This window comes from Agaricus bisporus, assembly GCF_000300575.1.
Source record: "Agaricus bisporus var. bisporus H97 unplaced genomic scaffold AGABI2scaffold_3, whole genome shotgun sequence".
Taxonomy (NCBI): domain Eukaryota; kingdom Fungi; phylum Basidiomycota; class Agaricomycetes; order Agaricales; family Agaricaceae; genus Agaricus; species Agaricus bisporus.
This window is the reverse complement of record NW_006267366.1, coordinates 1,669,278-1,690,939: the sequence shown is the minus strand read 5'-3', so window position 1 is coordinate 1,690,939 and position 21,662 is coordinate 1,669,278. Positions and strand designations below refer to the sequence as shown.

General features: G+C 46.5%; 4 protein-coding genes across 4 annotated transcripts; 2 read left to right on the top strand and 2 right to left on the bottom strand.

The window, feature by feature from the left end:
- Positions 1-83: 83 nt before the first annotated feature.
- AGABI2DRAFT_149562 (hypothetical protein) lies at positions 84-242 on the bottom strand (the record flags this gene model as incomplete). Its single annotated transcript, XM_006459353.1, has 1 exon — positions 84-242. One exon carries the CDS (start codon positions 240-242, stop codon positions 84-86), a length of 159 nt encoding a protein of 52 aa, XP_006459416.1.
- An 11,260-nt stretch (positions 243-11,502) lies between these two features.
- AGABI2DRAFT_116394 (hypothetical protein) lies at positions 11,503-13,822 on the bottom strand (the record flags this gene model as incomplete). The annotated part of the gene is made up of 6 exons (XM_006459352.1): positions 11,503-12,635; positions 12,694-12,803; positions 12,862-12,984; positions 13,039-13,439; positions 13,490-13,734; positions 13,789-13,822. The coding sequence occupies 6 exons, from the start codon at positions 13,820-13,822 to the stop codon at positions 11,503-11,505; spliced, it is 2,046 nt and encodes a 681-aa protein (XP_006459415.1).
- An 857-nt stretch (positions 13,823-14,679) lies between these two features.
- Positions 14,680-18,015, top strand: AGABI2DRAFT_116393 (hypothetical protein; the record flags this gene model as incomplete). Its single annotated transcript, XM_006459351.1, has 1 exon — positions 14,680-18,015. One exon carries the CDS (start codon positions 14,680-14,682, stop codon positions 18,013-18,015), a length of 3,336 nt encoding a protein of 1,111 aa, XP_006459414.1.
- A 3,222-nt stretch (positions 18,016-21,237) lies between these two features.
- Positions 21,238-21,546, top strand: AGABI2DRAFT_46242 (hypothetical protein; the record flags this gene model as incomplete). Its single annotated transcript, XM_006458789.1, has 1 exon — positions 21,238-21,546. A coding segment is annotated over one exon (309 nt), but the record flags the coding sequence as incomplete, so codon positions are not given.
- Positions 21,547-21,662: the final 116 nt, after the last annotated feature.

Sequence of the window (21,662 nt, the reverse complement as noted above, 5' to 3'; positions counted from 1 at the left end):
AATTGATCATAAAAACGTCAACAACACCAAACAAACCATAAAAGTGTCCACAAGTACAAACAACTCCTAAACCGGTAATCTACTCACACAAACCATTGATGTCCAAAGTAGTTACCCAACAACGCATCACACGGACATAGTATGAAGAACCCGGATAGTTCCCAATACCGAGCCCCCCACGCTGACCACCTCTGTATTACCCACGCTTTATCCTCCTCCGCGTCCCACATTGCCAATGTCATCCTCCCGCATTCCCTACACTGATGGCCCGATAGGTCCCAACCTACCGGCCTTGCCTCTCTTCCTATAGCCGCTGCCCTCCTCCGCCATTGTACTTGCTCCGCATGGTTCGGAGGTAGAAAAGAAAAGATAAGATTGATAAGCTCAATTGGTAGATCTGTAATTTGTGCCATTTTAGCAGTATGCCGATAGTTTAGCCTCCGTCGAACTGTAGCAGCAGAGGGAAATTATTATGTAATAAAATATGTGACAGATGTGACAGCATGACGCCGTGACATTCTGGCAAGGTTCTAACAGTACCCCCTCCTTAAAGTCGGCTCCTCCGGAGACGACCCTTCAAGACCTCCACGTTCGCCAATTTCGTTCCAACTTCTTAAGATATTCGGCATCAAACTGTTTGTCATCCCATCTGAATAAAGCCTTGGCCGTGAATCGATTAGGTAGTTCCCTTTCTTGGAACCCGGTGTCACGTAGGACGTGATGTATCCTATTGAGTTCCCCATAGAGTTGGTGGAATTCAGTAATCAATTCTTTGGCGTTAACCAAGTTCTCCTCGGGTTCCCACGAGTCTGCTTCTGCTGTATACCCTTTCCATCGAACTAAGTACTGCTTCTTTCCGCGGAACCATTTGGCGTTAAGGATTTTCTCCACTTCCCACTCCTGTTCTCCTTCTATTTCTACGGCCGGTGCCGGTTTACTTCCTTGTCCTTCCACTTGTTCTCGGTAAAGTACTATTCGGCTGACGTTAACTACCGGATGAATTCGGATAGATCGGGGAAGATCTATTTCCACTGCGTTGGGGGAAATGATCTTTGTTAGAACTTTGCCAGAATGTCACGGCGTCACGCTGTCACATCTGTCACATATTTTATTATGTAATAATTTCCCTCTGCTGCTACAGTTCGACGGAGGCTAAACTATCGGCATACTGCTAAAATGGCGCAAGCTACAGATTTACCAATTGAGCTCATTGATCTTATCTTTTCTTTCCTACCTCCGAACCATGCGGAGCAAGTACAGTGGAGGAGAGCAGCGGTGGCTATCGGAAGAGAACCCCGACCAGACGGATGGAGGTTAGAGGATCGTAGGTGCGTAGTGTGTGGAAGAGTGACGTTGATAATGTGGGACGAAGTATTGGAGAGACCCTGGATGTTGCAGCGATGGAATAACCCGGACTTCCGTCGTTGGGAACCGGTCCGGTTCTTTACGATGTGCCCGTGTGGAGAAGTAATGGCAACATACTTCGGCAGGGATTGGTACGAAAGGTTACGTCCTTAGATAGTTGTTTGTACCTGTGGACACTTTTATGGTTTGTTTGGTGTTGTTGACGTTTTTATGATCAATGTACTTGTGTTTACTTTCTTCTTACTCCACTCTTCTTTTCTCATGTCAAATGTATAATTAGTTTATTTTCTCATACGTACTTCTTTTCACATGTCAGTATATAAATAAAGTTACCTAGGGTAGTTGGTCTGTGCGCCGTAGTCTAGGTATATAAAGTAGGTAGAAACTTGTAGAAGACTCTGTCGAGTTCTCTTAGGTTCACGCCTAATATAACTTTTGTCACTTTCCTCTATAGTTCTTAAGTTCAGGTGTGACCTGTGACATCTCAGTCACAGTCGCCCTAACAGTAGAACTCGACTACTCCGGGGATCGCACAGCACAGTGCCCTCCCCATCCTTTACTCTCTTATCGCCCTCTACTCTCTGCGCGCCATTGCGGCCGCCACACACATAGCCGGTCCCTAGGCTTAAGGGGTGATCGGGTACAGTCACAACGTACCCCGTTGAGACTAAGGCGTGTCACGTGCCTTAGTTAAACACGAGACGTTCACCACGTGAGGTGCTTTTTATATACTTGTATTTTCTTCCCGTATCAACCTTGTGCTGCGGCTGCATTGTCAGCTGGTACACGCAGAGGAGTGAGAGACCCACCTTAGGTGACTCTCTAGATTAGCGTGGGAATCCGTTCCCGTACATACCTCTCATCTTAGTCTATCCCTTCGGTCAAGCGACCATTCTTGAATACAAAACCTTTTCTCTCTTCGTGTACACATCCAAGTGAAGCAGGCTATTGGCTTCATTGGATTGGTGGATACGCATCAGGTGACAGGAAAAGACCTCCCTCACCTTCTTCAAAATTTCTCATCGACTACCGCCCGGAACATTCCGAGTACCTTCCTCTGAATCTGAGGAAGAAGAAGAATCCGCCTCGGAATCCCAATCCGAGGAATCCGAACCAGAACAACGACAACCGTCCGTATCCCCCCTACCCCTATATCAACCACCTCCCCCCGAATACCACGAGCCAGACATGGCCAATCCCCAAGACATAATCAATCAGCTGAACGCTCAGCACACTCTCATCACCCAACTGCAGCAGCAACTCGCCCAGCTGCAGAACAACCCGCAACCGGGTCCACCAGGCCCACAAGGTCCACCAGGGGACGACGGAGAAACCCCCATCGTCCAAGTAGTAGCGCCACCAATCGATGTGGCAAGACCAAAGATATTCTCAGGAGACGGAAAGGAGCTGAGTGGCTTCATAACGGCGTGCAAAATTTATCTAAGTTTAAAAATGGTAGGAAGACTACAAGGGGATCAGATGACGTGGATACTATCGTATGTACAAGGAGGAGCGGCGGAGTCTTGGAAGGAGAACATCATGGAGATGATTGAAAACGGCGAACAAGAAGCTCCAGCCCACACGGAGGAGCTTTTTGATAGTTTGCGGAACAATTTCGGAGATGCGGATGAGGAGAGTACGGCAGTAGGAAAGTTGAGGTTGATTGAGCAAGGAAGTAAAAGTGCGGAGGAGCATGTGCAGGAGTTCAAGCGAATCGCTCGGGATAGTGGATATGAGGGACGAGCCCTCATCGAAGAATTCAAAAGAAGTTTATCTGGAAGGATCAGGAAGGCGTTGATGGAATCAGAGAACCCACCAACTACCATCAGGAGTTGGTACGAGAGGAGCATGAAGTTGGATAGGCAGTGGAGACAGGCGAAGGCGGAGGAAGACTACTATCGGCGGGGGCAAGCGAAGCCCCAAATACGAACCCATACCCCAAACAACACTTTCGTGAGGCCTCAGCCTCAACGTCGAGATCCCAACGCGATGGATGTCGACACCGCAGCAGGGCCCAGTCGAGGTCCTATCAAATGTTACAAGTGTGGGAAATTGGGGCATATGGCCAAGAACTGCTGGAGCAAGGCTCCGGCTCGAGATGTGCGAACGTTAGATGTGGACGAGCAGCGGGACTATTGGAAGAGGATGTTCGAGGAAGAGCAAAAGAATTTAAAAGAGTAAAGGAAGCCAAGTCTCCTCGTTGGACTTCCTACAACAAATTCGATGTACTATGTAACAAAATCAATGTTTGTGACACTGTACAAGAGGAGAATTTCCTCGTAAGGACAATTCGGCCTTTAAGGGAAATTAAGCTGAACGTGGGAGTGGAGAAGTTGGACACACATGATGGAGTAGGAGTACAGGCGTTGTTGGATAGTGGAGCAACGGGGATGTTTATGGATAAAACGTTCGCGGATGAAGAAGGGTTCAAGTTGGAACCTTTAGAAAGACCAATCCCGGTCAAAAACGTTGATGGAACGATCAATGCATCTGGGGCAGTAACTCACCGAGTAGTGGCAAACGTGTACTACAAAGGACATAAAGAAAGAGTACATTTCGAGATATGCGGCCTAGGAAAAAATAAGGTCATATTAGGAATGCCTTGGTTACAGATGCACAATCCGGAAATTGATTGGGAGAAAGGAGAGGTAAAGATGACCAGGTGCCCAGACGGGTGTGGGTACAAAGATAAAGGAAAAGCAAAAGAAAAACAAGAAGAAATACGAAGGATGGAGGAACCAAAGAAATCCACAAGGCAGTTGATGAAAGAAGCACGAGAGGAAGAAAAGAGGGAAAAGCCTGACATGTCACACAAGCAATATGCAGGTTGGAAATTAGTTTCCTTCCCAAAGAAATCAAATTGGGGAACGGTGTTGCAGTATAGATGCGAGGAGTGTGGAACCCAAACGTCGGAACATTTGCTGAGCAAACACAAATGCCCAGCAATGGAGGAAATAGCCTTAGACGAGTTTGGAATGCCATATGAAGGAAGTGATGACGAAGAGGAAGGGCCAACTATGGCCAAGATAGAAGCGTATGAAGAGGAGCAAAAAGAAATCAGAGATGAGGAAGAAAGATACGAACGGGTGAACAAGGCAGTAGGGAGATTCACCACTCCCAGGAACATCATCGAAGGAATCGCACTAGGAGTCGAGGCGGCATTCGCCAGGGAATTGGCACGTAACAGGCGTGCTAATGGTGGAGCTGAGGGGTTGGCACAACAACCCAAAGAGAAAGCTGAGGGGTGGGCGCAATCACCCGGTGACGTGGCTGACCGATTAAATGGGGAAAAGGCAGAACGTCTAGAAGAAGATAACAGCAAGACAGCCACCGCGGGACAAGCGGGGGCTGGACAGGTACGTCCTAAACGAATAAGCGCCCAAAGGAAAAATAGAAGTAGAGAGGAAGAAGGACAACTAGAGATGTGGGTAAGAGGAATGACAGAAGAGATGCCGGAAGAAGAAGAAATTCGAAGCATAGACTCAGTAGAGCAAGTGGTACCAAGACGGTTCCACAAGTTCCTTAAAGTATTCAAACAAAAGGAATCAGAAAGAATGCCTACTAGGAAACCATGGGATCATGCTATCGAATTAAAGGAAGATTTCAAACCCAAGAAAGGGAAAATATACCCCTTATCGCCAAACGAAAGAGAAGAAGTCCAAGCATTCATCAAGGACCAACTCCGAAAGGGGTATATTAGGCCTTCGAAATCTCCCCAAACCTCACCGGTATTTTTTGTGCCGAAGAAAGATGGAAAGAAGCGGATGGTACAGGACTATCGATTTTTGAATGATTGGACAATTAAGAACAATTATCCTTTACCTTTAATTTCTGAACTTATAGACACTATGGGTAGTAAACGATTATTCTCTAAGATAGATTTGCGATGGGGTTATAATAACATTAGGATAAAAGAAGGAGACGAGTGGAAGGCAGCTTTTACTACTTTCATGGGGGCCTTTGAACCCACTGTTATGTTTTTTGGACTTACAAATTCGCCTGCTACTTTTCAGACTATGATGAACGAACTTTTTAGGGACTTAGTAAATACTGGAAAAGTGGCTGTATTCATTGACGATATTTTGATAGGAACAGACGACGAAGAAGAACATGATAAGGTGGTGGAAGAAGTGTTGCAGAGGTTGATGGACAATGACTTATTTGCAAAACCAGAAAAATGTGAATGGAAACGAAGTGAAATGGGGTTTTTGGGATGTATAATAGGGAGAAACGGAATCAAGATGGAGGAAAGGAAAGTGAAAGACGTAGTAGAGTGGCCGACTCCAAAATGCGTTAAAGATGTACAAAAATTCTTGGGACTGGCAAATTACTATCGACGGTTCATTGAAAAATTCGCCAGTATTGCAAAACCATTACACGCATTGACTAAAAAAGACAAGAAATGGAGTTGGGGAGATGAAGAAGAGGAGGCCTTTGGTACGCTAAAAGCAAGATTCACATCACATCCAATCCTAGTAGCCCCAGAATTGGATAAAGAGCTAAAGGTGGAATCTGATGCATCGGCTTACGCCACGGGCGGAGAGTTAGCAATGAAATGTGAAGACGGAAAGTGGAGACTGGTAGCATACATCTCCAAATCAATGACGGAGACGGAACGAAACTACGACATTCACGATAGGGAGATGCTGGGGATTATGCGGTGTTTAGAAGAATGGAGACATTTCCTGGAAGGGGCGAAACATAAGTTCGAAATTTGGACAGATCATCGCAATCTAGAATACTTCGCGAAAGCCCAACAACTAAATCGACGACAGGCCAGATGGGCCTTATATCTATCTAGATTTAATTTCGAATTAAAGTTCCGTCCAGGAAAAACAATGGGGAAGGCAGACACTTTGAGCAGAAGACCTGATTTCGAACAAGGAACAAAGGATGATAACAAAGATCAAACCTTGTTAAAACCAGAATACTTTGCAATTCGAGCAATGGAAGAAGGTCATATGTTAATCAATGCCGAGGAAGAAGGAATATTAGAGGAAATCAGAAAATCTAAAGCAAGAGAAGATGATGTGGTAAAAGCGGTAGAAGAAATGAAGCGAGCAAAGGTGAAGTCATTGAGGGGAGACGAGTGGAAGTTAGAGGAGGGATTAGTACTGAAGGAAGGAAAAGTCTATGTGCCGAAAGATGAGACGTTAAGGACCAAAATCATTCGACTACATCACGATACTCCCATTGCTGGACACGGAGGACAATGGAAGACAGTAGAAATGGTAACACGCAATTACTGGTGGCCAGGCGTCACTAAGCAAGTCCAGAAGTACGTAGAGGGATGCGACCAATGTCAACGAAACAAGAATCGACCAACACCGCCGGCAGGAAAATTAATGCCGAACCCTATTCCCACCAAACCATGGGCCGACGTATCCGTCGACTTCATAGTAAAATTACCAGAGTCACAGGGAATGGACTCAATTCTGGTAGTGTGTGATCGATTCAGTAAAATGGCTCACTTCATCCCAACTACGGAAACGACATCAGCGCTAGGACTAGCTAAGCTGTTCAGGGATCACGTATGGAAGTTGCATGGATTACCAGAAACGGTGATCTCAGATAGGGGACCGCAATTTGCTGCAGACTTTACAAAGGAGTTGAATAAAATGTTGGGAATCGACACTAGGTTATCTACGGCGTTTCACCCACAGACGGATGGCCAAACCGAACGAACCAATCAAGAACTAGAGCAATACCTCCGATCATTTGTTGATCACAGACAAACTGATTGGCCTGATTGGCTAGCAACGGCAGAGTTTTCCTATAACAATAAAGAACAATCATCAACAAAGGAAACTCCATTTATGGTCAACGTGGGAAGACATCCAAGAACTGGCTTTGATCTTCGACGACAAGGCAATCACCCGGCGGCAGCGGACTTTGCGGACCGCATGAAACTTCAACACGAGGAAACTCAAGCGGCCCTAAAAAAGGCACAAGACGACATGCGGAGGTATGCGGATAGAAGCAGAGGAGAAGCGGTTAAGTACAAAGTAGGAGATAAAGTTCTATTGGCTACCCGGGACCTTCAAATCCAGGGACGACCTACCCGGAAACTTACGGAAAAGTTCATCGGACCATATACCATCAAGAAGATCATTTCCCCCAACGCAGTGGAAATAGATCTTCCCCGATCTATTCGGATTCATCCGGTGGTTAACGTCAGCCGAATAGTACTATATCGAGAACAAGTGGATGGACAAGGAAGTAGACCGGCACCGGCCGTAGAAATAGAAGGAGAACAGGAGTGGGAAGTGGAGAAAATCCTTAACGCCAAATGGCTCCGCGGAAAGAAGCGGTACTTAGTACGATGGAAAGGGTATACGGCAGAAGCAGACTCGTGGGAACCCGAGGAAAACTTGGCTAACGCCAAAGAATTGATTACTGAATTCCACCAACTCTATGGGGAACTCAATAGGATACAGCACGTTCTACGTGACACCGGGTTCCAAGAAAGGGAACTACCTAATCGATTTACAGCCAAGACTTTATTCGGATGGGATGACAAACAGTTTGATGCCGAATATCTTAAGAAGTTGGAACGAAATTGGCGAACGTGGAGGTCTTGAAGGGTCGTCTCCGGAGGAGCCGACTTTAAGGAGGGGGTACTGTTAGAACTTTGCCAGAATGTCACGGCGTCACGCTGTCACATCTGTCACATATTTTATTATGTAATAATTTCCCTCTGCTGCTACAGTTCGACGGAGGCTAAACTATCGGCATACTGCTAAAATGGCGCAAGCTACAGATTTACCAATTGAGCTCATTGATCTTATCTTTGCTTTCCTACCTCCGAACCATGCGGAGCAAGTACAGTGGAGGAGAGCAGCGGTGGCTATCGGAAGAGAACCCCGACCAGACGGATGGAGGTTAGAGGATCGTAGGTGCGTAGTGTGTGGAAGAGTGACGTTGATAATGTGGGACGAAGTATTGGAGAGACCCTGGATGTTGCAGCGATGGAATAACCCGGACTTCCGTCGTTGGGAACCGGTCCGGTTCTTTACGATGTGCCCGTGTGGAGAAGTAATGGCAACATACTTCGGCAGGGATTGGTACGAAAGGTTACGTCCTTAGATAGTTGTTTGTACCTGTGGACACTTTTATGGTTTGTTTGGTGTTGTTGACGTTTTTATGATCAATGTACTTGTGTTTACTTTCTTCTTACTCCACTCTTCTTTTCTCATGTCAAATGTATAATTAGTTTATTTTCTCATACGTACTTCTTTTCACATGTCAGTATATAAATAAAGTTACCTAGGGTAGTTGGTCTGTGCGCCGTAGTCTAGGTATATAAAGTAGGTAGAAACTTGTAGAAGACTCTGTCGAGTTCTCTTAGGTTCACGCCTAATATAACTTTTGTCACTTTCCTCTATAGTTCTTAAGTTCAGGTGTGACCTGTGACATCTCAGTCACAGTCGCCCTAACAATCTTCTTGATGGTGTATCAGGCCATACCACAGTTTCTGTGCACAAATCACGTATTGGTTATAACAGAACAGTTGTGCAAAAGATGTTATAAGTACAACACTTAGCCTATCAAGGCAAGTCTTTTCCTCGCAGCCGTTATATGCTATAAGAAGCCATACAAAGCCCCAGCATACTTGTTATAAGGTTATAACAAAGAGTTCAGGGTGACTCCCGCCATCATCCATCCTGCCATATCCCTCCCGCGCCATCAATGCTTCCCGCCATCACCTACCCTATTCCCATCGTATCTCCATTAAATCGGAGGCTCCCGCGCCATCACCCCTTCCCGCCATCACTCCTTCCCGCCATCAACCTTTCTCATTGTATCTCCATTAGATCAGTGTCCTGCGCCATCACTCCTTTCCGGCCATCAACCTTTCCTCGTATCCTGATCGTTCTATCGTCCCCCCTTAAATCAGCTCCCACCATCACTCCTTCCCGCCATCGTCTGCCCCAATATTCTTATCCTTTCCCCTTTAGGTCCGTTCGCACCTATGCCGGTGCACTGTACTGGCTTATCACCTCTTATCACTGTGACTGACTTATCACATGAGAGTATCTCAGTAATACACGAGAGTAATCATACAACCAGATACTGAGTTACGCTGGTTATACTTACTTATCTTAACTTATAATGTACACTGGTGACTTGTAATAGCTTATAGAAGGCAACTTGTGGCTGTATTAGCGCGAGTTGTAGTAATTTGTACTGTGAGAGATGTTGTAGTAACTTATAACGCGAGGTGAATTCGTCTACTGATCAGACGCATAGTCTGACTTATATAATTGGTACTGTTATAGCAATAACAACTTATCTTTAGCTTACTACAGTAATACAGACACTCTTGATATAGTAGCCGATTTCGTTGTAGTCAGAACCGAATGCATCAACATGAACGATGATTAAGCTGCTCCGACCTGTTATTCTCCCCCCCCCCTTTTACTTCCCCCCTTGACTACGCTTCTTCTTTCGCTTCTCTTCTCGCGCTTCTTGCTCCTTCTCAAATTCTGCATCACAATGCAACTTACGCTTTCGTTCACGTCCTGAATGCCTTCTGTGTTAGAACCTTGCCAGAATGTCACGGCGTCACGCTGTCACATCTGTCACATATTTTATTATGTAATAATTTCCCTCTGCTGCTACAGTTCGACGGAGGCTAAACTATCGGCATACTGCTAAAATGGCGCAAGCTACAGACTTACCAATTGAGCTCATTGATCTTATCTTTTCTTTCCTACCTCCGAACCATGCGGAGCAAGTACAGTGGAGGAGAGCAGCGGTGGCTATCGGAAGAGAACCCCGACTAGACGGATGGAGGTTAGAGGATCGTAGGTGCGTAGTGTGTGGAAGAGTGACGTTGATAATGTGGGACGAAGTATTGGAGAGACCCTGGATGTTGCAGCGATGGAATAACCCGGACTTCCGTCGTTGGGAACCGGTCCGGTTCTTTACGATGTGCCCGTGTGGAGAAGTAATGGCAACATACTTCGGCAGGGATTGGTACGAAAGGTTACGTCCTTAGATAGTTGTTTGTACCTGTGGACACTTTTATGGTTTGTTTGGTGTTGTTGACGTTTTTATGATCAATGTACTTGTGTTTACTTTCTTCTTACTCCACTCTTCTTTTCTCATGTCAAATGTATAATTAGTTTATTTTCTCATACGTACTTCTTTTCACATGTCAGTATATAAATAAAGTTACCTAGGGTAGTTGGTCTGTGCGCAATCAAGGCAAAGGGAGGCTATACTAAGTACTAAACATAGAGATTTGTACTTGGTGAATGAGAGGGACAAAACTGTTGCAATGCATCTTTGTTAGTAAATTGCCAGTATTTCGACGAATATTTGGAATTACATAATGGTATTACTATCGAATTAAAGCCACGAAGCATAGCTTTCAAACGATGTCAATTACGTAATGTCACGGTTAGTTTGTCACATGCTATAATAGTATCTTTGAAGGTGTTATAAACATTGCAACGGTTTTGTCCGTCACTGTACCAATTGAACTTATCGATTTAATCTTATCTTTCTTGCCTCCGAACCATGCGGAGCAAGTACAATGGAGAAGGGCGGCGGCGGCTATAGGAAGAGAGGCAAGACCGGTAGGTTGGAACCTATCGGATCATCGGTGCAGACGGTGTGGGAGGGTATGCTTAGCAATGTGGGACTATGAGGAGCAGAAGGCGTGGGTGATACAGAGATGGGGATACTGGGGGCCGCGACAATGGGCAATAGCTGGATTCTTTGTGCTATGTCCATGTGATGCGATGTTAGGTAACTACTTCGGGACGTATTGGTTTGTGTGAGTAGATTACCGGTTTAGGAGTTGTTTGTGCTTGTGGACACTTTTATGGTTTGTTTGGTGCTGTTGACATTTTTATGATCAATTTACTTTTGTTTACTTACTTCTTACTCCACTCTTCTTTTCTCATGTCAAATGTATAATTAGTCTACTTTCTCATATGTACTTCTTTTCTCATGTCATTATATAAATAGTTACCTAGGGTAGTTGGTCTGTGCGCCGTAGTCTAGGTATATAAAGTAGGTAGAAACATGTAGAAGACTCCGTCGAGTTCTCTTAGGTTCACGCCTAATATAACTTTTGTCACTTTCCTCTATAGTTCTTAAGTTCAGGTGTGACCTGTGACATCTCAGTCACAGTCGCCCTAACATTCTGTTCATATTGGAGGTGTCTTGAAATGGTTGCTTCGGCCTGGGATTGTCTTGGGGTGGGCCACCGTCCTCTTTGTTAGTTGACAACGAGGCTACTTGATGCCCATGTATAGGTGCTATAGAAGGTGTCAGATCGTTAGACGGTTCTGTGCCTGTGGAGACTTGTTGCGAGTTTGAAGGGAGATTGGTACCGGAAGATGGACTCGGTCTCTCGGTAGCAAGAGCACCGAGGGGAGGTGTGGTAGGTTGACTTGGCATAGTGCTGGTGCTGGTGTTGTCGGTGTTATCGATGGGGCCAACAGTACAGTCACTATCCATGTTCAACGACACGACGTTCGTCGTACTGGGAAATGTAGGTACTGCTTGATGAAACGGTGTTTGCGAAGCATAGTCGTTGGCTGGGACGGAAACGTTGGTAGAGTTAGGGAAGTTCATCGTTTGCCAATACAGATTGCTCATCCCCATGTTATCATAGGCCATATCAGTTCCACCATGAGGCATGCTATTCTGCTGCAGGAGAGCAGCATGACTGTCAGAATAATTCTGGGCCCCAAGCCCAGTCGGATAGTCCATATCCAACCCGGCCATAGCGAAATCGAACTCTTGTGTCATTGAGGTGAATCCTCCGTTTTGCTCCCACAAGGCTTCGCTAGGTAAAGGCATGCGTAGGCCAGATGTACAATCGACATTCCCAGTCTCAGGTTGATGACCATCCGTGGCAAGCGATGTTGTCAAGTTTGGTGTGCCAGACCCAGGATTTGACATCAGATTAGACAGTGAAACCGCTGAGCTTGACATTTCTGGCATTGGGGGTGATGGCTGTGTGAAGGCCAATGCACAATTACCGCTAGGATCAGTTGACGAGGGAGTCAGGATGGGGATTGGCAAAAGTGTAGTCATGGCGGGATTGTGCGTTGACCCTGCATCAACTTCCCCATTTGGAATATCAGCAGTCGACCCCAATGATGAACCTTCTTTTCCGTCTTCCTTCTCATTGTCGCCTTCAGAGGTCCACAGCTTGGTGCATACTAATCCGGTTTCCAAATCATTGTCAGTATCTTTGATTTGATATACCTTCCGGTAGAAGTCGACCTGGGCTTTCACCTTTGAAGGGGCTGGCAGAGTTAGATCGGTCAGCTCTATGTTCCTCCTACAATACTTGAATAAACTCACGATATACCCGTTCGAGAAAATGACCCCAGGAGTCGAGAACAGTCTCTTCAAAATTGATCATAGTGTCTTGGAATGTAAGGCCTCCATTAGCTGTTTTACCACTATGAATGCTGCCATTGGGGATATTGGGTAAGTCTTCGCCACATGCAGATACTACATCGTACTTACACTGTGCCGTTTAGTGACCCGTCATGACGGAGACCACCCATAAGGATGGTTATCAAAAATCCCGTATGCTCCATCACAGCCTTTGCGACATTGTCAAGTACGGCTGGCAAGTTTCTGGTTTCGCTGTTTCCAAGGTGAGCTAACAAGTGGTTGGGAAATTTACAACAGACCACTTACATTTCGAGGCGCTTCAGCTCCTCCAGGTCATTTGACTCCTCCTCGCCCTCATTTTCCCCCCTCTGTGTCAAGTTCTTCCACTCCTCTTCCACCATAGAATGAACTTCATCCGTTTCATTGGCCCACATCTCCTTCTTCAATCTGTGGAGGAAACTGAACCGACAAGAATGATATTTTGGATCGCTTTTCTTTATCCCCGTATCTTGCATGTGTTTATCAACCACGGGGCGCATCTTCGTATCATAAAACAGCTTTGAATAGACATCCAAGAGCTTTTTCTGGCGAGGAGCTCCTTTAGAACGCTTCCCAGTCAAGAGTTCTATCAGCCACGAGGAACCAATCTGGACGCCATCACGAGTATGGCGATTAGGTGCGTGCCAATAGAAATAGGACCTCAATTGCTATTGTACAGGAGTTAGCCAGCCACCCACGATCCCCGATCCACGCTCACCTCTTTTCTGTGGAATATAGCTTTGGTAAGTGTCTCCATCTCCTCCTCTGACAGTGTCTCTAAATTCCGCTCAGCGCCAAAGAGTAGGTCGCGTTCAGGGTATTTCTTGAACCACGCTTCGAAGACGTTACCAAAGAACCTGGCTACCCGCTTCTTCTTCTGCGCTTCAGAAAACTCGGGTAGCTTCTGCTTGAGGAATGCTTCTTGGTCTGGCTTGCGCTCCCAACCCAGAGGTGATATGAGGGCTATGCTTTGGGAATGTTTCTACGATATACATTCATTTACATTTTAACAGGTACCCAATTTGCTATCCCAGCAAATATGGAACAACATCGCGACGATTCGGTTCACCATTGAACCAAACTCATTCTTGTATTCAACACATCGTAGGAGATCGTAGGTGGCCAGCCTGATTACTCGAGCAAATAATGAACAACATCGCGATGGTTTGGTTGCCGCTGAATCGGTTAGATTGGAAAATGGACTGGCTTATGATTACGTGGAGATGGGTCCACTTGACCAGAGGTATGGATCGAAATTTCAAAGTGATTCGGTTGTTTTCAGGAGACTGTTCTCAGGAGACGATTGTCAGGGGAGAACAGTTGCTTTTGGGGATATCAGCACGGCGGAGTCATGCGCCTACACTATACAAATCAAAACAAAGGGAGCAGTGATAAATACCGCACGATATTTACCCACCCTCCTAACCATTTCCGACGTTTAATGTCTCAGCGCAGGAGTCCCAGCGCGGCCGACGCGCTTGCTAATGTGTCAGTAGCTCTTCAAGAAGTTGCTGATGCGTTAGTGACCTTGAATGCCGCGATATCCGGTAAGCCACTGTAAGGCATACCGACTATTATATTATCTATAGTCGAGATAGTCATCATCTCGACTACTATGGTTATCTAATCACATCAACGGCTAGATCAAGTACTGTATAGTACTTGATTACTAATATTGATACACTATATAGTTAGGCATCAGTTGTCTACTAGAGACAACTGATCTTACAACGTTTGTACCTAGTAGTTTACCCAATTAAGGGATTGAACTATCTCGGTGTGAACGCGTAAGTTTCGGTATAAACAAGTAAAGCCGCCCGCTTTACATTTTTTTAGTTCAACCTACGTGAACTAAGGTACACCCAAAAATACACTTGAAAAAGTTTATCAAACATCAAAAGAAGCAGAATGCCAACGGCGCCTACCGTTGGGGAGTCTTCTTCACATGTGACGGGCTCAGGACGTCACAAACCGGGGGTTGCACCCCAAACATCGTCAAGCGCGCCAGCACCGTCAGGAGTTGGCCCGTCGCCCGGTGGACAGCACGCTGTCCATCAAGAAATAGATCAAAATGAATCCGTTGGAGCACCGACGGACCTGACTGATAGGCTTAAAGGCGAGATGTCACTCGATGAGAAGATCGATATGATCTTCACAGCCCACGAGGTACACGACGAGATTCGTCGTTCAGAATTATGGCTATACACTGAGGAGTGCGTAACCGAAGTAATCGGACCGTCCGATTCCATGAGTGACGGCGCTATTGAATCAGTCATACTAGCTACCCTGAGGAAGCTAGTAGCGAGATACTTATCGGTACGCGCGGATAAGCATCCTAGATCAAGTACACCGCTTAATGAGGTGTACCAATCCCTGGCGACAAAAGGATTCAGATCCTACCTGAAGAAAACTCGCAATAGCGAGACTATACATAACTATACGCCGAAGGGGACAATATGGGAAGACGACGACGCAGCCGTCTTCCTGGACGACGACGAGTCTGAATTCGTCGTCGAAGCTGACGAAAGTATAGCTATGAGGGAGCTATTCGCCCCTCGAGAAAATAACGAAAATGCTGAGGCGTTCAATAAACGCCTCGACGCGCAACAAAAACTATTAAGGCGACTTAATAAAGATAAGTCACCATTTGGATTAAAATCAGTGAGGCCTCGGCAGAGTGACGAGCGTCGCTCTGTGAAGTTTGAAGAGGTCGAAACTTTACTTAGACCTCCATCATCATCGATATACAACCCCGCCGACGACGTTGCTCGCCGAAACAAAGCAATACGCGAGAGAGCCTCTGCACAGAGACTCCGGAATCAAGACATGCGAGAACGAGGATGGTCAAGTATAGATGACCAGGGCATCCGTTTCGATAACGGACGTCCATACGAAGCACAGGAAACAGAGGATGATAATGGCCGAAGACTGTCGGCCAAACAAAAAGGAAAAAAGGTTGATAGAGGCAACGATAATAGAATATCGTGGCAGGACCTAGTGGGGAGTATTGATGAGGACGAGGAATATACTCCTCACCAAAGACGACCAGAAAATTATGGTCGACAAATGGAGTACGATGACGAGCGGCGCCCAGACGAGGGATGGGGCAATATGCATCGTCAACGAAGGGGTCACTCTATCGTGAATCCCGTACCGCCCTCGGTTGACCCTCTAGGTGTCAACCAAACAACGCGCCATTATCACAATGGCATGCGTGATAAGCTGAGCGCTATATTGAGGGAGTACCTCTCTCAACCGTTCAGATTCCCCGAGGGATATAAACCCTCGAACCAGAAGCTTCCCTCAGATAGATCGATCGAGCCTTATAAAGGCTCGGAACGATATGGTGAACTGGAGGACTTTGTCACCACCTTGAGTATCGATATGTCACTCAAAGGATTGGGAGGAAGCGAAGCGGCCACAGACCGACTTCGCATATTCACCCTTCAATATTACTTGGCTGGTGAAGCCAAGAAGTACTATGATCGACAAGTAGTTAGTGTCAATCGTACAAAATATGATCGGACGTTTGAAAGCGTAATACATGCTTTCTATGATAGATTCGTGATGTCTACGTCGATGCACGACGCGCGTGAAGGACTGAAACGCATAAGATATAATTCCCGAACGGGAATTCAAGGCTTCTATGACGCCATAATGGATAAAGCGCAGTGTATGACTGTGCACCCGGACGACTATTCACTAATCGAGACCTTCCTAGAAGGTCTCCCTGAGGATATGAGGAAGGAGTTATTCCTCAATCAAGGTCTCATGCCTGAAATGAGCAAGTTAGAAGACTTCTTATCGTTCGCAATGGCATACGAGAGTAGGACGAAAGTCTATTCGTACTATAGTAGAAATCTTCCGTCTAAGTTCTCTGGGGATACTAATTACAGGAGAAATCCCCAGCAGTCGTCGAGGAATAGCACTCCTCGACCTCACAATTCACAGAGGTTCGCAACGGAACGAGCCAATACGACCCCGAAGGACCACACATTGGGCCCATCGAAACCAACAGGACCTACATTTAGTAGATCTAAGGATCGTCGACCGGAGCGACGATCTACACCAAATGCGTCGAACGATCGACCAAGACATCAGGGATCATCGGGCCCTAGGCCTCAGAATAAGAGCGGACCGTCAGGACCCACACCGTCGGTCAAATGTTACTCCTGTGGGGGTAACCATTACGCGAACGCTTGCCCTAATAAGAGCAAGCGATCATTTGTTCGTGCCGCTCATACGGTAATTGGGGAATCGGCCTCAATCAGAGAGGCGAATAGCGACGACGATGACGTCATCGAAAACTCGTCTGCTAAAAGTGAACGAACGGAAAGCGAATATCATTCCTCAGATTCAGAGGATGAAGAAATAGAAACAGAAGTAGTCGAATCCGACTACTCAGATGATGACGACTTCCTTGCCATGATAATGGATGGGGAAGATATAGAAGTATTGTCCGACTACGAATCGGATAAGGAAGACACTGAGGAAGTAAATTCCTCAGTTAATACAAACAACTTGGTCATGGCTATGACCGAAGTAGGAAAGGAACCGAAAGCCGTTCGGTTCAGAAAAGTCACCCTGAAGAAGGGTAAAGACAAAATTATACGCCCACAATTACCCTTAGGCCAGAAACAATGTCTGGCCTCAATGATAAATGTAAAAGGCATAGAGGCATGGACTCTATGGGACTCTGGCAGTACGACGTCGGGGATGAGCCCATCATTCGCCAACGTGGCCGGTATCAGAGTCAACGAGCTCGTTGACCCTCACATACTCCAACTAGGAACGGTTGGGAGTAGATCTACTGTCAACTTCGGTACTGAAGCCGACTTGGAAATTGGTGGGAAATTATATACCACCTACCTAGACGTAGCGAACTTTGATCGCTACGATATGATCTTAGGTACCCCATTTATGCATAAATATGGAGTACTGCTGGATTTCGAAAAATCCAGCGTGATGGTCGACGGCTGCCCGATACCAGCCGAGGATATAGTCGGCGATGCAGACTCACGCATACGACAACACCGAACGACTGATAAGTACAGTCAACATCGTATGAAAATCGGGGATCACGGATCGAATGAACCACGATCAAAAGATAATGAGACTGACAAGCAGCGATGGCTATCGTTGCGTAATGATAATAAAGATGAGACTGTGTCGGAGGACCACCCGAACAGTACTCGAGTGGAAGTTGGATCAATAAACGACGGAACCTTAGGGGAGGACAATTGACCTCACCTAAGGGATCGCCCTACAATTAGGGCGATCTACGATTGGTTCTATGATCCAAGAATGCCCAACGAATGGAACGCGATGACGTCCCATTCAACACTGATGGCTACAGTCGTAGAGCCATCATTCGAGAATACTGGATTCAACCCTGGCAACCTAACAGACGAGGTTGCCCACGAAGCTATGACCATTGGGAATGGTCAGGATAGAATAAATCAAATGGGAGTCGTGAAGTGGAAAGCTGACCGACCTCGGTCGACTGCAGTTGAGAAGACAAAATCTCAACTAATGAAGCCTATCGAAAGGAAAAAAGGGGAGGTCTTCACTACGGAAGACCTACCACGTCTTCATGAAAGTTGGTTCACGAAATATGAATTCTTGATGAACGGAGCACCCGATGTGCTCCCTCCATTTCGAGAGGTTAATCATGAGATTAATCTCATCGATGAAAGTAAACGATACCAGTACCGTCTACCTAAATGTCCTCACTCGTTGCGATCTGAGTTTCACTTGAAGCTCAACAGATACATTGCAGCGAAGTGGTGGGAGCCACAATCGGTATCCCAAGCAGCACCTCTGATGTGTATTCCTAAGAAAGATGGTCGACTACGCACGGTAATTGACTGCCGACAACGGAATGACAACACGGTAAAGGATGTAACACCTTTGCCAGACCAAGAAGTCATTCGAGAAGATGTAGCTCGAATGCCATATCGATCGAAGATTGACCTCGCAGACGCATACGAGCAAGTGCGTGTACGAACAGAAGACGTACACAAGACTGCGTTCTCGACAATATTGGGAACATACATAAGCAATATCATGCAGCAGGGGGATTGTAATGCCCCTGCAACCTTCCAACGTCTCATGACCACGGTTTTCCGAGACGACATAGGTATACACGTACATGTCTATCTAGATGATATATTCGTGTTCGCGCAAACGATCAAAGAGCATGAAGATGCTCTTGCGCGAGTATTTGAACGCCTCGCAGAGCATAAGCTCTACGTTAAGGCATCTAAGGTAGAACTGTATGCCGAGCGAATCGATTGTCTTGGACATATGATAGATGATGAGGGAATACACCCCGATCACGATAAACTGGAACGTATTCGAGCGTGGCGAGTGCCACGCAACTACAACGACGTCCAGAAATTTGTTGGACTCGTGAATTATGTGTCCAACTTTCTGCCGGACGTCACGGCATATACTGGACCGTTGATGTCCATTACCCAGAATGGTACCCCTTTTCATTGGAGACCGCTTCACGATCGTTGTTTCGAAATGGTGAAGAGAATTTGCCATAAGACACCCGTGATCAGGCCTATTGACCCAAGATCCGGTGTACCTATATGGGTCATCTGCGACGCCTCGAAAACAGGCGTTGGATCAATGTATGGTCAAGGTCCCAGCTGGATGGATTGTCGTCCAGCCGGGTTTATGTCGAAGAAATTTTCCTCGGCACAGCAAAACTACGCTGTGCATGAACTCGAGACTCTAGCGATTCTCGAGGCGCTACAGAAATGGGAGGACAAGCTGATCGGTTATGAAATAAACATTATCACCGATCACAAGGCCCTGGAGTTTTTCAACTCGCAGGTGAATTTGTCAAGCCGACAACGACGTTGGCTTGAATATCTGTCACGATATAAGTATAGCATCACCTACATTAAGGGTGAATGCAATAAAATAGCGGACTGTCTCTCGAGATACTACGAGAGTGACCTTCCTGGGGAGAGACATCACCCCAGTGAATACGTGCAAGCTGATGCGAGGATCGACCCAGAAGGGGACGATTTGCCGAATCAGAGACTGGAGGAGTTACAAGAACAACTCCTCACACAGGATCGTATAGCAGCAATGTCGACTATACAGCCACGACGTAGCGCTCGTCTTCACGACAAGCGCGAACAACGTGAAGTCGAGGCTGCCGAGATGGAAGACGCGGCAGCCAACAAAATGGTTGAGGATATACCTCAACCAAAACAGCCAGCTGAGTTTCGACGACACTCAGCTAGGCGAGAGCGGCCCCAGCAATTGACACTAGCGCAATCTTTGACTATGCCAAAGCCAGTGACTCCATTTAGGATGGAGTCTGACGACATAACGGATCGAATAGTGGCAGGGATAGCCAACGACCCGTTATTATCTATAATAAAAAAGAACCCTGAGAAATACAAAGCTTTCTCAGTCGACTCGAAGGGAATGATAACCAAGGAAACGCACCTTGGGGAACAAGCAACTTGTATCCCGAACGATAGGAAGCTGATCACTAAAGTGATCAGTAGGTGTCACGAAATGTTGGGGCACTACGGCGAACAACGAACATCGGAATATATCTGACGTTGGTATTGGTGGCCGTCCTTGGTAAAGGACTGTAAAGCCTTTTGCAAATCGTGTCAGACATGCGCGATATCGAAGACGTCCACCACTAAGCCGAGTGGTGAACTCCATTCATTACCCATACCGGTCTGACCATGGCAATCCATTGGTATGGATTTCGTCGGACCTTTCCCTGAAGCGAAGGGACATAACTACCTTTGGGTAGTCCTATGCCGAATGACGAGCATGGTGCACTTAATTCCCGTGCACACGACAATGTCAGCCACTGACCTCTCGTGGATTTACGTACGGGATATCGTACGCCTCCATGGTCTCCCCGAGTCCATAGTTAGTGACAGAGACTCGAAGTTCACGTCCAAGTGGTGGAGAGAGTTACACCACATGTTGGGCACAGATCTTCTCATGTCCACATCGTTCCACCCACAAACCGATGGGCAGGTCGAACGTATGAATCGGAATATCGGTCAGATATTCCGATCTTCTATTAGTCACGACCAGAAAAATTGGGTCGATAAGTGCCCGTTAGTCGAGTTTGCAATAAACTCGAGTGTAGCTGCCGCCACTAAGTTCGCACCTTTCGAACTGAATTATGGTTTCATGCCATCAATGATACGCGATAGCAAAATCGGAGATAGCGCCCATAAGGGTGTCCGGGCTTTTGCTGATGCAGCGCTGCTGAATATAGCTGCAGCGCATGATGCCATCATAGAAGCACGCGTGGCACAGACATGGCAAGCTAATAAGCGCCGGCAAACCGACATGCGGTTTGAAATTGGCGATCTGGTTTTTCTGTCAACGAAAAATTTAAATTTGCCGAAGGACAGAGCTCGCAAGCTCTGTCCGAAGTTCATAGGACCTTACAAGGTCCTAGAAGCTCGACCTGAGACATCCAACTATAAGTTGGAGCTGCCGGCAGCCTTGCTCAAACGGAGGATTCACCCGACCTTCCATGTTGGTTTGCTACGGCCTCATGTGGCTTCGGACGATCAGGCTTTCCCTGACCGCAGCACACCCGAGCCATATGACTTTGGTATAGACGACGAACATGAATGGTTCGTCGACGAGATACTCGGCCACTGGCATGATGCTGGTAGCCTCGAATTTGAAGTTCGGTGGAGTCTGGGAGACACCACATGGGAGCCATACGAGATCTGTAAGGATCTCGTAGCATTAGACAGGTACCTTGAGCTTCAAGGAGCCAAAAAGGTTGAGGAATTGAGGCAGCGTACACACGCTGCCAGGAAAGGAAGGACATCGGCGATCGGGATCACGACGCGTCCCTGACAATCAATTATACTATTCGA